At 41.9% G+C, this 17,608-nt stretch overlaps 1 protein-coding gene across 1 annotated transcript in view; it reads left to right on the top strand.

Moving 5' to 3' along the window:
- Positions 1–17,608, top strand: part of GABRB2 (gamma-aminobutyric acid type A receptor subunit beta2) — a 900,075-nt gene that overhangs the window by 839,842 nt on the left and 42,625 nt on the right. Inside the window, exon 6 of the mRNA XM_086931398.1 lies at positions 10,942–11,079. Coding sequence (XP_086787524.1) covers positions 10,942–11,079 — 138 coding nt within the window. The remainder of the gene's footprint in view (positions 1–10,941; positions 11,080–17,608) is intronic.

Genomic DNA, 17,608 nt, shown 5'->3' with positions numbered 1-17,608 from the left:
GGGTGCCGAAAGGAAATCCTTGGCGAGTGCTTCGAAGGAACATTTTTTATCCCCTACTCGAAGTGAGGGCGCCCTGCCTATTACCCGCTGCCCGCCCACTCGCCCTCCCCCAAAAAAGCCTGAAAATCGCGCTACTCGAGGGCAGCGTGAGCCCCCGCTTGAGCGCCTGCCCAGGGAGGTGGTAGCTCGGCGGGCACGAAGTTATGTGGGAGGGGGAGAGGAGAGTGTGTGGCTGAAGCACGGTTGATGAGAGGAGTGTGGTAGGAGCTAGCAGGAGGAAGCGGTTCAATTTAACTCCACATAACCCTATACCTGCACCAATCTCCCAGTAGTTATTTAGCGAGGGTGCTTAAGGGGGAACTCTGTTTTCTGTTTACTGTCCTGGAAATTAGGAGAAAAAAAGGGCACGTGCACGGCGCAAGTACAAGATTAAGGCACAACAGAGGTAAGTGACAAAAAAGTTTTATCTTCTAACCACCACCCCCCCTGAGGACTGTGTTTGATAAACCTGGGGTAGGTCTTGGGACAATACTGCGTGATTATTTAACTGCATGTAAAGTATAATCAGAAGTGCTTAAATGGCCCCTCAGAGAAATAAAAATGCATTGGGACCAGTACAGAAAGAAAAGGTTACTGCAGGAGATCAAAAATCTCTGGGGAGAATTTCATTTGTCCAGGGGCAGAGCCAAAATCTGAATGTGTTCAAAGGAAAAAAGGGAAAGCCTCTAAGGAACCACAACAAGAAGGAAGTAAGGGAGGCACAGCATCAAACTCCCTCATAGATTTTGTGGGAAAGCACTTTAAAAGGGTCTTTTCCCCCTCTAAATCACCGGCTACAGAAGAAGGGGATGAATCATGGAAAAGGGCCTCCTCCTTAATTTTTGACGAACACACGGTGGACTCTGTAAATCTGGCTAATCAATCGGTACAGTCTCTAATAAGACATAAGGGGGCAATAAAGTCACCTCGACTTTTCTCATCACCGCGACTGCTATTACAGATGTCCGATGAAGCAGAAAGCCTGGGTTTAAGGCAAAATGATGAAGTAGCCCAAACCTCAGACGGAAGATTAAATGGAATAGAAAGCCCGGTTTCATACGGAGCCAAGGGACCAGTGCATCTGGAAAAATATGGCAATATTAATGGTGAAAATCAATCCCTAGAGATAAATATGGAATCTGCTGATACCCCCGCTTTTTCAATGCTGGAGTTAATGTTAATGCTGTAGAAATCACTCCAAGGCTTGTTGGAAGTGACTATGTTAAACTATGACATTTTACAAACTCAGAAAAGGCACCTCTTCAAAATCGAGGGAGAATTACATGGCATTAGGGGGCAAATGCCATCAATGTTAAGACCTGTCTCGGACCCTGTATCAATAGCCCTGGGGAGTAAGGGGGAGGAGGAGATTGGAAATGTTGATCCCCCATTGGTTAACCATGATGCTGAATCACCTACTACCAATCATGAAGTTAATGTTTCAAGATGGCCGATGTTGGTAAAAAGAAGGGGTGATTATATAAGTTATGGTTTATCAAAGCATGTGAGATTGGTAGGATGAGATGCACAAAGAAAGGGTAAAAGAAGTGTAATGAAAAAGAGAAGGGAGCATAAGGAACGAATAGGAGTACCTGAACAAGAACCTAAGTTTGAATCCCCTCAAACAGTGAGAGAAATAAGAATAACTAGAATAAGTGCTGAGAAATCAGCAAGGATGCTAGTAGAAAAGGAGACCTGTAATATGAAGCAAAACCATCAGGATAAGGAGTTAAAAAATATAAATCATATGCCTCCCAAGGTAGCAAGGACACCCGGCCCTATGGTTTCCATTAAAGATAAATTATCCCGGGGTACTAGCTTGGAGGAAGGGGCTAGAATTAACACTCAACAGTCACTGAGGGGACCTAGACTGGAAGGAGAGGAGGATAAAGGGAATAAGTGGTTTTACTTTGAACAAGTGAAAATGGGAAGGTGGGAAAAAAATGAAGAAGAGTTCTCTAAATAGATCCCACCTTCTTAACTCATTTGCTCACTGCCCTAATCTAAAAGGAATAGGATCTAAAGACCTTCGGCAGGTGGGATTTCAAGTATCTTGTGATGGTAAGGAGTTTACTAGGGTACACCTCTATTCGGACCTGGTTATAACTGCAATAATAAATGCAAAAAAGGAGATACGTAAGGAAGGGATCAGGCTAGTGCCCAAAGAAGAGGTTGTACCAGAATATAATGCTCCACAACAGAAACTTTTTCTATAGTTCCATGTGCGCCTAGGAAAGAAACAAGTGAAGTACAAGGAAGTGAAGTGGACCAAAGGTTTGAAAACTTCAATATAGTAATAAATAACTCAGACCTGATGAAAGTCTGGAAGAACTGGAGCTATAGCACAAGTCCGGCAGGCCCTTCCCAGCGTTATATGGAGGGAACCAAATTTAACGGGCCACTGAGTGATGTAGAATAGGTAATGGGGCAGCCACATGGCATAAAATTGGTCTCTTGGCACGTAAATGGTCTCGGAACACAGCTAAAGCAGGAATTTTGAAAAAAGCTCAAGAAAAACAACAAGATCATTTGTATAAAAGAGACCTGGCTTTGTGGAGAGCCCCCTGTAGTTGAAGGGTTTCGACAAATCCATCATTCGGCGATAAAATCTAGCGCTGGCCGCGCTGCAGGGGGCTCATTGATTTTATTATCTACAAACTTAGTGATTAGGGTATCCCAGTTACTTGTGACGTGTAAGTGGCTTTTGGGCTGTAGGATATCGACAACGTTTGCTGACAAAAAATATGAAAATATGTTGATCCTAAATGTTTATATGCAATGGGGCTCACAGGAAGAATATGGGGTCGAACTGGGACATTTTAAGAATGATTTGGATTAATTTTGTGATAAGTATGGGACTGATTTAATTTTGCCAGTGGGAGATTTTAACCATAAATTAAAACTAAAATTGTTAGATCTTTGGTACACAGAAATTTTATATTCATATGATATAAAAAAAGCAGAGTTTTCTGAAAATATAATACCGACTGATGCTGCTAAGCTAGGAAATTACTTAGCATCAAAAAGTCTTTTCTAATTAAACGGCAGTCTAGCTCAAGATTGTCCGGCAAAGAAAGCCTATATATGGACTCAAAATTGCCCTATTGATTATGTTTTTTATGCTGGCATGGAACTTTGAACTAGTAACAGATTTTAGGATTAGTCCTTCGGAATGTAGTGACCATAATTTTATAAAATTAGATCTGGTAACATCCCCACAGGCTGCTTGGGACAAAGTCATCTTACAAGAGATGGATTATCCGAAGCCGATAACTACTTGGTTATCGGATATATTTATAGAAAGGTTAACTAGACTGCAACAAAATGTTAAGTTAGGATGCGTGAGCGGCCAGAATTTATCATGGTATGTTGATAAAATAGATCAAGTAGTCAAATATATAAGTATAGAATTAAGAACAGATGCAAGGGCACCCAAGGATAAAGAAAGGATGCAGGCCAACAAGGACATTGGTTCAATATAGATTGCTTAAATAAGAAATGAGAACTAAGGAGAGAAGGGCGTAGTTTAGGCAAAAAATTTGACCAGGCTAGGGCTGAAAATCTCGCCAAGATAAAGAGATAAAGAGCGAATATATCTCATTACTCCTTAATGAAACGTGCTGGGGAAAATTATTGAAGGCAATAGAATCTAAGAATATCCGTCAGTTCTGAATGCTAATAAAATCAGCTACAGAATCTTCTGTTGCCCCAATGAACTGTGTAGTGGAAAAAGGGGCTTAAGAAAATTATCTACAGGAATTATATTCCCCGGGGAGGGAAATTGGAGAGGAGAGATCAAGAGATTGGAAAGGCCTAGTAGCGAATTTAAAATCAGATTGCTCAATAGTTAATGTGCTTACTACAATAAGGACTTTGAACTTAACGAGGGCAGCAGGCCCAGACAATCAACCAGCCCTGATAATAAATTCAAACCAGAACTGGTGGGCAGAATTCTTCTCTAAGATGTTTTTAGTAATCTTAGAACTAGGGAAGATTCCCATAAATTGGAAGGGTGCAATAATTAGACCGATTCATAAGAAAAGGGATGTATATGCCCCTATGAATTACAGACTTATTAACCTGTTAGATATAGGTGAAAAAATCTTTGCGAAAATAATATTAAGTAAATTAAAAAACTGGGTAAAGCAGGGATCTATTGTGCCAGTTGAACAAGGAGGGTTTAAAGAAGCTCCCTCCACTATAGATCACTGCTTTGCCCTGTGGGCATTGGCCAGGAAATCGATATAGCAAATTGGTAAATTGTTTTGTTGCTTTGTCGATTTCCGAGCAGCTTTCGATTCTGTTCACCGTAATAGTCTCTGGGAAGTCCTGGAAAATTATGGAATACCGGATGGCATTTTGAATATTTTAAAAGAGTTACACAGTGGCAACTGGGCCCAGGTCATTAGGGACACAAAGGGGTCTCTAACTCACAAAATACCTGTAAAGAATGGCCTTAGACAGGGGTGCCAAAACCCCTGCTTTTTTCAATTTTTCTAGCAGATTTCCCCGCAGTGCTAAAAATAGAAAGAAGTGCGAGTAAGAATATTAATAGAAACAAAGTGCCTAGTCTTTTATACGCTGACCACCTTGTGATCCTTGACCAAACTGAAATGGGACTCCAAAGGAAATTAAATGTGTTTAAAAATTAATGTGATAAAAAGTTTTTAACTGTTAATATGGAAAAAACAAAGGTCTTACGATTTGGGAAGAGAGTTAAAAATAAAAATTTTAATTGGTTTTTATGACAAGATAAACTTGAAATAGTAAGTGAATATAAATACCTAGGCCTCTGGTTTGATACTCATTTGAAGGCACAAGCTGCAAAAGCCTTTTTGTCAGTCTGTGGCCTTAAACGATTTAATAAAGAATACAGCGACATGTCGCACAGACCCATGTTAAATGCATTTGAAGCTATGATCCCCCCGCAAGTTCTGCATGGTGCAGAAGTGCTCTATTTGAGTGTCAAAAGGGAGTGGGATTGTAAAGAAGGAATGATCTTAAAAATGCTGCTGTCTTTACCAAGGGAAACATCCTTTACGACGCAACTTTTACCACGCAGTGCCTTTACAATGCAGGTTTTTCAACGCAAGTCATTACAACGAATTGCGCTGGGGGCGCTTTAGGATAGGTAATAGTTTAATTTACTATCCAACACCTTCTCTACTATCCACGGGGACTGGAGTTGGAATAGTAAATTAAACTATTCACTATCCAGCACCCCCACCGCAAGTCGTTGTAACGACTTGCGTTGAAAAACCTGTGTTGTAAAAGCATGCGTGGTAAAAGCATGCGTTGTAACAATGTACATCCCTTTACCAAATAGTACCATGATTCAAGCAATCAGAATGGAGGTAGGGCTAACAGCATGGAATGTAAAAACCCAATGTCCTTATTAAGATTTTGGAAACGCCAGGAGCTAGGTGGCGCACAAAAGGTCTCAACATGGTGCAGAGAGGAAATCCAAACTAGTAGCCTTGGTTGGGCACGGGATGTAAGGAAAACCCTCCAGACGGTAGCAGCGCACATAAAGTTGAGCCTTTTGCAGCCATCCATGGACATAGTCTTTACAAAGAGAATGCTTACGGATCAAGGGCTCCAATACTCCAGATCACAAGACCTTGATTATCTGAGGGTGAAAAAATCGGTTAACTGGGTGAGGAGCGCATAGGAAAAGGAGGCTCGGTTTCCAAATTTGGATTTTCCGCCCAATAAATGGTTAAGACACGAAATCCTACAGGTTTGTGTGGGTATTAACCCTTTGAAAGTCAGAAGGAAAAATAAAAGCAGCATTGATCCAAACGGATGGTATCTGTAAATGTGGCCTAGGAGTAAGAAATTATATTTTGCATATATTGCTTGATTGCACATTGATTTTAGGAATAAGGAAAGTATTTTTATGTCTAATATTTTTAAAATATTAGGTGAATTCACGTGCTCAAGCTGCTTGTCTTCTTATGGATATGTCATCCCTAGATATTACAATTGCTTTGGGGAAGTTCTTGAAAGCGACACAGGACTTTGTAAAGGAGAAATTAAAAGAGGGGAGCTGATTTTAAAACTGTTTAGACATTTTCCCAGTTATGGGATTTTTATGAAATTATATTTTTGTAAATTGTGTTAAAATGAAATGTGGTTTAATGATGCTATCACTATGAGGATCCAAAAGTTTGTGTATGGTTTTAAACACTATGATCTAAATAAACATTGTTTATCTCTCTCTCTCTCTCCACAGTGTTGGGATCAATAGTTTTTATATTTTCAAAAACAAAATAGTGATTTGGGGTTTTGTTTTTGAAAATAATCAAGCATGTTAAACGTTTTACAATGTTAGTCATGTTGCAGAGCTGTCCGTCAAACCTTTTATACATTGACAGGAACTGCTGTGATGGTTGTTCCAGCTGTGTAAGGGATGCCTCCTGTGGTGCTGGACATCTCTAAATTCGAACGTGGTTACTCCATGAGGGGTGGAGTATTTTACTCCGTCACCCTGATGGAGTAAAAACATTACTCCTTTAATTTGGAAACTTAAATCTGAATATTCATGTATATATTTCTGCTGATTAGAATGATTTCAAATGAGGATATTGAACTCAAAACAGTTACATCACTTTTTTTAATCCACAAAGTACTTTTCTTTGACCCATAATGAACGTTTCCATCAAAAGCAGACTGGCTGTTTTTTGATGGAAACATTCATTATAGGTCATAAGTCATAAAATGCGCAACACAAAAACACTAATGATGAATGTAACAGACAGTTTTCCAGTTTTATGTCGTACAGACAAAATGTAATGAGCATTAGAGTGCTCTACAGAAGGGCAGTTTCATACTGCATACACACAGTTGAAATAAGAGCATATTCTAAAAGATTTCACAAAAGATTAGATAATAGCAGTTTACATAAAAAGCTTCACAATACTAACAGTTTTCTGGTATGAAGTAGTTTATTGACTTTTAGCATTTGAGTAGTAATCACTACCCTTTTGGGGGGGCTACAGCGTTCATCCACACCAGCATACTACACCATGTGTATCAGTGGTTGGAAGTGTTTTTCTTTGCTTTGGGCCCATATAGGAACTGCTTCCATGTCTAGGCAATACAACTGAGGTTCGGTTATAGTGCAAGGGGTCAAATCACTTAACAGTGTGATGCAAAAGGGCGCGTGAGATACGGAATAATATTTTAATAGTTTGTGGCATGCTGGCAGTTCTGATTAGGTATGATAAATTCAGGGTTAATTGTAAAATCTATTGATGCCGGCCTCCCCCACTTCTCTGCTTTTACTCCTGAGTCCTATCTCCTGAGCCGCATACTTCCACTTTCTTTTTGTAACATCAAAGTAACTTTAACTCTGACTACATCCAGAATCTCCAGGACAACGCTCTTCATCCAAATATATGTCAAAGAATCGAACAAACCGACACTGCAAAAAGGCTGTGCAGACTAAATAAGACTGTCAAAGCATGCATGTAACTCCTACTGTCACCCTCTTGCCAGAACTAGAATTATTACTGATACAGATCCTTCTATGTGATTAGCTACATTGAAGTGAAAAAAATATTCAAGGTGTTTTACTTATGTTGTTAAGAAATTAGAAACTTTTCTATCCTGTCAGTATTTAGCAAGCCTCGCCATTTCTCTTAATCTCTTCCGAATTCAAACATTGTGGCGATATTTTATTTAGACGTTCCTAGAAGACAGAATTCACAAACATCTTTGTGTGTTTTTTTCATTTTTGAGTGGTGGCATTTGTGAAAATTGAACATAGCCTCTTTAGATACAGAATCCGTGTGCATACAAGGGATATAGTTGTAGACAAAAGTACAGATACAGCACAAATCAAACTGGAATTCAGAGTTATAGGGAGATGTATGGTTTAGAAGAAATTGTTTGGGATGGGTAAGGACAGTGCCTTCCAGTAAAATTTTGAGTCAGGTTTCAATAGGGCATTAATCTTATCAGACATTTTCTAGGACCTGGAGCCATTGGAGGCCGGTTTTTGAAGGCCCAAGGCTTCCTCTATGATTCCCTCCAGCACCCAGGGTTTAACTGCAGCAGGCAGTAGTCAGGGTATCAGGCTAGAGGGAGTGAGGAAGAAAATGAGAGGGAGCAAGAGATAAGGAAGATAGAGAAATTCAGGGCTAGTTTGAACCTTTTTTTACTCGTTCACAAAAAGTGACGCACTGGTAACGCAAGGTGCTTGTAAATCTGCCCCTCAGTATCTTCCTCTTAGCCTTCCCCCGCCCTTTGGTTCAGCTTTTAAATGTTGGGGTTGTTGACATTTGGGCTGTTTAGCCTGGATGACAGACACTGATTTGAAGGTAAACCAACTGACAAGCCTTGGTGATGTTAACAGATAATCTTGTAAATAAAAGCAAACATTTATTTAACCTGTGGATTTAACATCTGTATTACAGTAGAATGCCGAATAGTCCTAACATGCATGGAGAAAACTCTCTGCACTTTTAGAGCTTTTCTTTTTTTGTAGAGTAAACGAACCTCCACTATACCCCCCAAAAAAAAATTCTGAATGGTCACTTTAAACATAGCGCCCACTTGGAAACATGGACTGCTGTGAGGGGAGGCACTGTATGTGGATCCCTTCACAGCACAGATATCCCGATTAGGAAGATGGGGCTCTTCAAAGAAGGACACCTGGTAGGGTATAGATGACCCCCAGAGTGTCAAGAGGTGAACCATCCTAAACAGAAAAGGCAACAGCTTATGTTCAGTCCGCAGTGAAAGCTTCATACATCCTCGGGAATCTTTGTCCCACACATCTACCTCTGCATTCAAGAAATTATTTATATGAGAGCAAAGCATACAGCCAAGCAGGGCCATATGCACATGTTAATTCATTGCTCCAGACCAAAGGCGCACGTAGCCCATAGATGAACCTTGGCTGAATACAGAAGCCAAGCCAATACCCACATAAGTTGGTACCTGGTTCAGATAATTGATGTATTTTCCAATGTTGATGTTTAACTGATATCACACAAACCTTTCATAAAAACATCTTAATAGTTGTCACTACACCTGAGAAATTAATTTAGGCCAATAACAGGGTTTTGGACAGTTCCACATGCTATTGAGAATGAAGACGTTTGCCACAAGAAGAAAGCTTAATTTAAGCCAGTGCTTTCCGGTGTTTAGCACCTGCACTTAATTGTCAATCCCACCTCTTGTGACAGTCTGCCACAAGATGACACTGTCTGGCTAATTTAGAGATTACCACAACAACAGTTCTTTATCAGTTCATTATACATTAAGAATTAATATTACCTGCTGCCCAAGCCATTCTTATAGCTTTGGGGGCCTGGAATAGTCCAAGTTATCACACTTGTAGGAATGTGATGATCAGTAGTTGTGTTGTTATGATCATTGGCAGCTTGGCAGAGGCAATGTTGGGTGCAATCTGCAGTGGCCTCCCAACCAGAGCCCTGGCACTTATTTTATTTTACAAATTAAGCAACGCACAAGAAGAGTTTGATTTGTCTGTCGGTAAAAAATTATCCTTCTCCAAATAACGTATTTTTAACATCTGTAGATAACATATAAGATGTTGTTTCTTAATATTTGACACCTCAAAATGTCAGTCTACGACCTGGTATGTGAGTGAAGGGAAACTCAATTTAAAGAGAAAGCGCATAGTATCTGAGGCTGGATTTGCAGGCCAGAGCGCGAAGCAAATTTCAACAGCTGAAATACAAAAGAAAAATCATCAGAATATGGACTTTTACAGGACTAATGTTAAAAGAATTTTCAAGGCAGCCTTGCAAATTATTTGTCCTAGTAAATTATTGATAGAATAGTCCAGCACAAGAACCTATAAACCACCGAAGGAAAAGAAAAAAATACAAGATAAAATATGTGACTTTAATCCTGGCTAGAATAACTCGATGCTCAATAAGCAGTGGATTGTTTTAATCTTCTTTAGTACTGTACTTGCAAACAGCACGTTTGAAAGACTTTGACTGCTGTCCCCAACGTTGTATCAGCTACTAAAATGTGTTTTTTTTTACTAAAAGAAAATGCACGCCATTAAATTTTTAACAACTGAATGTTTCAAGAGGTTGCATTTCATTTGTACTAGGCAGTGTCTGCCAATTCATCACCGCTAGCCTTGGTAGTGTTTTAGCAGATTAACTTGCTGAGCTGCTGGTACGAACCGAGCCATGGACATTAGTCGAACGTGAGTGAGAAGCCCTTGCCTCACTTTGGGAAAGTTAATATTTTTTCCCTGGTGCTCTGGTTTTCGACTTTTCCCACCACCTCATTTGCATGCACCTGCACAGATGTTTCACAGCTGTATATCTGAATAATGTCTCATTACGCTGCAACTATTCACACCTCATTGTGTTTTATTCCTCATTCCAACCCTGAATTTCATCTTCCGGTGTTTTAATTGTTTTCCTCCTGTGATAGAAAAGATATATGTTGATTAAAGATTTTCAGAGAATTAATGAATTTTGTATTTAGAGTGCCTTAACGTCCCCATCACTAGAACACAAATATGCAACCTAAGTTTGATACCACCTGCAGGACTGATTTTCATGTGTTAAACACTTGAATGAACTTGCAATGCCATTCTGATTACATTTAAGCTATTGCTTGTGTTCAGTTTCACTTTATTGCTGGTAACCTTACCAAAAAGCCACACATTTGAGTACAATCAAAGATACAAACTTTCTGCAAACTTTATTCGCCATTTTTACCAACCAAGCTGTTCTCGATGTTCTACCAGAGCAAAGAGACATTTTGTAACCCCAGTGTCTCTGACGCACCATAAAATGTTGATGAACCATTTGTGCCTTGATGTAAAGGATCACAGATTGCATTGATTTTAAATAAACAGTTGTACACAGAGCCTGTAGTTACGCATTTCCCTATGTCTTCCAGATGGCTACACCACAGATGACATCGAGTTCTACTGGCGGGGCAGCCCCCATGCAGTTACAGGAGTGGAAAAGATTGAATTGCCTCAGTTCTCCATTGTTGACTACAAGCTTCTCTCCAAGAATGTTGTGTTCTCCACAGGTATGGTGTGCCATGAAAAACTGGGTAATATAATAATAATAATAATAATAATAATAATAATAATAATAAGCATTTATTAAGCGTGCAGCTACCCAAACGGGGTGTCCCGGTGCTGCTATTTATTTATTTATTTGACCTTACTTATCTACTCCTACCTCCTCTCCCCTTACTCTTAATCATGCCTCCTTTCTCGCTTCATCACGCTACCTCAGCCTCACCCATTACTAAAACCAGCCCGAACTCCTGATCTATCCTCTACCCCTCTCATCTATCCAAACACAGTAAAAAAAACCTCAAACATAAACTCCTCTGTCTCCACCCAGAAACCTTATTTGAGGACAACCACAATACCCTTAACGCCTCCATCATCACTAACTACATCTTCTACACTAAACGCACTTCCAAATGGAAAAGCCTCTTTCTCCGCAAACCTCCCCATCACAAAGTCACGCAATATCCCATACGGTCTGAAACTCTCCACTACTCTCTCCCCTTCCATTCCGGGAGAGGTCGATATCTCCATCTTTAAATCTGGAAACATTCTTATCCAAGCTTCCGAAAACCACCTATTCATCTTTGAACTTCACTTCAGCTCTCTATCACAATCCCTCTCTCAATCCGACACGACCCCCCTGGCCCCCCTCTTGACCCCCACTCAACCTACAGCTCCCTCCCCTCCCATCTTTCCTTCGACCCCCTCTTCTCTTACCCTTGATACTCCCTCTCGCTCTCTTACACCCGTCTTCTCCCTTTCTCAATAACACCTGACTTCCCCTGTCCATCTCAATGTCTCTATTAATGATCCCCCTACTCTCCTTCCACCTTTATCCCATCCCTCCTGCTCCCTCTCCATATCTCCAAAGCTAGTAGATTACCCTCAATCACCTGTTAGCTCCCTTAACATTACAACCTGCTCTGACACCACGGTCCCTCTATCCCCAATTCTCTCCCAGACCCTGAATGTCACCCAGTCCCCCTCTCTCTCTCAACCTTCGAATGTCTCCCAGCCCTCCAATGTATTTCTCCCCCTCTCACCCCTCACAACTTCTGTCCCACCCAACTCCCTCGTTGCTTCTCCAATATCGCCTTTACCCACAGATCCCTCCATGCTTACTCAGGCCCCCTCACTTATCAATAAGTCCCAAACCGTAACCACTCATTCACCTCCTGTCGATCACACTTCAATGACTCCACCCACAACCTCCCCCCTACCCAACTCTTCAGCCACTCCTCCAATGTCACATATTGACCTCCTGTCACCTACCTTGTCTAATAATGCTCTCCTCCCGACCCTCTTTTCCCCCTCTGACACACCCCTTGGCTCCTCGAACTTGCACACATCCAATGATTCTCCCATGCCTAGTGAGACTCGCTCCCTAATGCCTAATCTCCTTCGCTCAACCTCTCTCAAGACGCCTGACGATCACCTCTTAGGCAATCCCCTAAATCTGCAACCCTATCCAACCCCTCAACTACTACTCCTGCTCCTACTGACTCACCAACTTACCCTTTATCATCCCCCATTGCTATTATCTCTCCCTCCTCAAACCTCCTACCTGCCACTCACTCACACTCTCCCTCATCCCTTTATGAGCCCCTTTACCTAGCCCACCGCTCAAATGTCCCCCTCACATCCCCACCTACTTCACCTCCTCTTCCACCTCACTCATCTATCAGTCCTCTTTCCCCCTTTCCGCCCCATTCTATCCACCACCTTGATAACCTGTACTCTCCCAATCTCTTTAATTTAACTGATGCACTCTACGCCTCAATTCCCTCCAAATGACTCCATAAAGTCGAACTTCTTCTTTCATCACTTGTATTAGAACGCTCTTCACTCAGAAGTGATATCTCTCTCCTCCTCAAAATCCATCCATCCAATCCAGATCACATTCTTACGTTATCGGAATGTGCTGCACTGTCACAAGGTGATAATAAAGGCAAGCCGAACACTAACGGACCTCCTACTGTAGTGTCCTCCACCGGCACCCCTCTCCTCCCCTGTAAACCCACAGCACGATCTAAACATAATGACCTCTCTCCTAGCACCACAACTAGCAACCTTAATTCATCCTCTCAGTCGCACCGAGACACCAGCTTCTTAACCTCAGGAACCAACTCTTCTAATAACCCCCCAATCCAGCCTCTCTATCCTCGCTCACCATCCCCTTTCCTTCTACAATACCTGTTCTCTTAAACACGACCAGACTCCCCCTGCACCCAACATCTCCTAGACCTCCCCAAATACGTAGACGTATCCCCCACTGTCCCACTACCCCACCTCCTGTCTCCCCTACCCTCCGATGCATGTTGATAAATTGTAGATCTGCCTCCTGGCACGCTACTGAGATTGCTGAAACCATTCTCAGTGAAAATATTGACATCGCATTCCTTACTGAAACCTGGTTCACTGCCCACTCTACCCCTATCCTCGACCTGCTTGTCCCTCCAGGCTTCTCTATTATCAGAAAAGAACAATTAGGTGGAGGACTTGCCCTGATCTTCAATGACAAATTCGACATATCGCCTGTCCTGCTCCAAGACCCTTCGTCCTTTGAATACCTTTGCGCTGACCTCTCTTTTCCCGGCTTCCCCTCCACCCGACTTCACACCATCTACCATCCCCCAGGTAACTGCCTACCGTTCTCCGAAGAGATGACTGACCTTATTATTCAAGCTTGATTTCCCACTCCAAGAATCTCTTCCTGGGTGACTACAACATCCACTGGAACAAAAATAATGATCCTGCGGTCACCCTTTTCAATGAAACCCTAGACATCACTGACCTGACACAACTCTGCCTGGCCCCTACTCATATCAAAGGCGCCACCCTTAATGCTATCTCACTAACAAAGATATGGCCACTCTCTCTAACATACTTCCTGTAGATTGGTCTGATCACCACCTCATCCTCTTCACCTTGAAGTGCCCCTCTAACCCTCTCTCCCTTATCAGTACTCCTCCCACTAAATCCACTCGTAGCCTTCACCTCATCCCACCTGGTGAACTAGAATCCACAATTAAAGCTCGCTTACTCCTCCCCCCTCTCTAAACACCAAAGATCTCACTGATCATTACAATAATTTCATTCTTGATGCCCTCAACCTTATTGCCCCCATTAAACTCCAAAAACAAAAAAACATCCCTTCCAAGTCCTGGTTCAATGCTGACCTCAATAACGAAAGACAAACCCTTAGACAATCAGAACGTACCTGGAGGAGCCATCCCTCCGCTGAAAACCTGGCTCTACTTAGAGCAAACTGAGCCCAATACAAAAAGCATATCTTCAATGAGAAAGCCACCTTTCTCCGGTCTCAACTTGACCAGGCTAGAAACCGCACCAGAGAATTGTTTAACATTGTTAAAAAACAAACTTCCTCTAGCCCTCCTAAACTTGCAGCCTCTGTGGAAAGATGCGAAGAAATTGCCAGTTTCTTCTCTAATAAAGTTAACACCATTGAACTATCCTTCTCTTCCCCTCCTCTCACTCTTCATCCTCCATCCACCCAATTCACCATCCTTACTATTCCCAATGCACCATCTTCCTCCGCCCCCCTCCTCGTTCCCGACAACCGCCATCCATCCTACTCTCCCTCCCTAGCACTGCTAGCTCTCTTTTTCCCTCCGCACTCCAACACCTCGACCCTGCACACCCCCTCCTTTCCAGCACCCAACCTGCATCTTCACCGACAAATTCCCTTCCCAAAAACAAGGCTTCATGGAGCGTTTTTAAACCAATTTCTGAAACCAATATCATCAACATCATCTCCAAACTCAAACCGTCTTCACATTCCAACGACCCCCTCCCTGCCCATTTAGTTCAAGAACTCAAGCATATCATTGCCCCTATTTGGTCCGATATCATCAACTCCTCACTCTCTTCCGGTTGCGTTTCTGCCTCACTTCAGCTAGGCCAAATATCCCCCATTCTTAAAAGTCTCACTGCCGACCCTAATGATCTGAACAATCTGCGCCCTATCTCCAACCTTCCTTTCCTCTCTGAAGCCCTTGAAAAATGTGTCCTTTCCCAGCTAGATAATTATATCTCCTCTTTCAATCTACTCGACATTTCCCAATCTGGATTTAGAAAGGGAAGCAGCACAGAAACAGCGATGCTCAATATTACTGATGACGTTCATCGCTCTCTTGACAAAGGCGAATCCACACTACTTAACCTCCTTGATCTCTCAGCCGCCTTTGATACGGTACATCATCCCACTTTGCTGAACACCCTTAAAGATCGCTTTGGTTTTGAAGGCAATGTACTCAAATGGTTCACATCCTTCCTCCAGGACAGATCACAGCAAATTAAACTCAGTCATTGTCTATCCTAGCCCAAACCTATCACTTTCGGGGTCCCCCAAAGGTCTATCCTCTCTCCAACCCTTTTCAACCTCTTCATGGAACCCCTCACTATCATTCTCAAATAAGCCAAATTCAGTTATCACCTCTATGCCGACGACACACAACTTTACTACAAGATTAAATCTCACAATGACATCCATCACCTAAATGACACTCTGTTGAAAGTCCAAACCTAGTTCCACCTTAATCATCTTAAACTGAATCCTAAAAAACCCGAAATCATTCTTTTCACCCCTAAACAAAATCCCCTCCCCATTCAACTCTGGATTAAAGACATCATTGCTCTTAATTGCTCCCAATTTTTTAAATTCATGGAATTGATTATGTTTTTATATTTTGTAACTGTATATTTCAGACTGAATTTGTGGCTCCTGAAGAAGGCGTCCTTGAAACGCCGTAACGCGCGTCGGAAAGCATTGATTGCCACTTTATGGTCTTTTTTAATATATTTTTGTCAATTCTGTATAATCTGTTATTTCTTGTTTTTTACTGAATTTTTTATGTAATATTGACATTGATGTATAATTTGTTTTAATATGAACATTTATTAAATGAAATAGAGTTTTTTTTTTGTATTTAATTGTATTCGTGGTTCCTTTATGTAGTTACCCTTCCCCTCTGCTTGGTATGATTATGCTATGATATACACACAACTTAATTGCTCCCTCTCCACCTCCAATTCTATCAAATCCCTTGGTATCAGTATTGATCAGAACCTTTCCCTCATCCCCCACATCAACAATACAGCGGAAAGTGCTCTCTTCACCCTGCACCACCTCAAAAAAATTAAACCTTTCATTCCTGCTGATGATTTCAAAATCGTTGTTCAATCTCTTGTTCTATCCAAGATTGACTACGGTAACGCTACTCTGGCCGGCACCTGCAAAGCCCACCTGGCACCGATTAAAGCTGTCCTCAACACAGCTGCTAGACTGATCGCTGACTGTAGAAAATTTGACCACATCTCCCCTGTCTTCAAAAATCTTAACTGGCTCCCAATTGAAGGCCGCTCCACATACAAGATAGCCTGCATTACACACAAAGCACTTCACCAAGACACCCCCTCCTACCTTTCAAGCAAACTACATAAAGCAGGGTGCACTAGATCCTTGAGAAGTACTAACTCCCTTGTCCTTATCCCTCCTAAACTCATATGTAAAAAGACCCAATCTCGTGCATTCTCTGGCAATGCCCCTACGATCTGGAACTCTCTTCCCAAAGACCTTCGCTGCAACCCCTCCTACTCTCTTTTTAAAAAGAGACTCAAATTACTTCCTCAACAAACACTGGGGATCCTAATTTTTATCCATCCTGAATCCTGCTCAGCACCCTTCTATCACTAATCGCTCTTACACTACCCCTCTCCCCCTCCTTCACTATGCTCAACCCTCCCAACCCCTCCTCTACTCCCCTCTCATGACCCCTTCACTTACCTAACTCCTTTTCTTCTTTCTCTCATTTTTCTTTCTATTGTTTCTTTTAATTTTCCTATATGCTAAAAAACTGTGTACTGTATTTAATATATTCCTGTTTATGTTCCTATTTTATCTTCTTTTAACTATGTAAAGCACTCTGATACTCTTGGGTCCAGCAGCGCTATATAAAACCTTTTAAATAAATAAATAAATAAATAGTGGGCAGACAGCACTCGGCGCAGAGCAAGAGCGCTAACTAGTCCTGGCAGCAGAATAGCGAGGTCTTGAGAGATTTACGAAACTCAAGTTCAGGTGGAGGTGAGGGGTGTGAGTTTGTTCCACCGTTGCGTGGCACCCACCTCGAAAGACTTGCCTCCTGATCTAGTTTTTTTTAATCTGGGGGTAACAAGTAGATCTTTAGTATTAGAGCGTAAGGCTCTAGAATGACTGTAGGAGCGGAGTCTCTTTCTAAGGTAGGCTGGTCCTAGACCTTTGGCTGCCCGAAAAGCAAATGTCAATGCTTTAAACTCGATCCTTTTGGCAATGGGGAGCTAGTGCAGTTTCCGCAAAATGGGGGATATATGTTGTCTGAGTGAGATGCCACAGACAAGGTGGGCTGCAGCATTTTGGACCATCTGGTGTCTGTGGAGCAGGTCCACCAACAGACCCAGATATAGTCCATTCGCATAGTCTAGGTGCGAAGTAACCAGTGCATGGACCATAGTTTTGCGAGTATCGCTGGGCAAGTA

This window comes from Lissotriton vulgaris, chromosome 7 (genome assembly GCF_964263255.1).
Source record: "Lissotriton vulgaris chromosome 7, aLisVul1.2, whole genome shotgun sequence".
In the NCBI taxonomy this organism is placed as follows: Eukaryota; Metazoa; Chordata; class Amphibia; order Caudata; family Salamandridae; genus Lissotriton; species Lissotriton vulgaris.
This window is presented reverse-complemented; position numbering and strand designations above follow the sequence as displayed.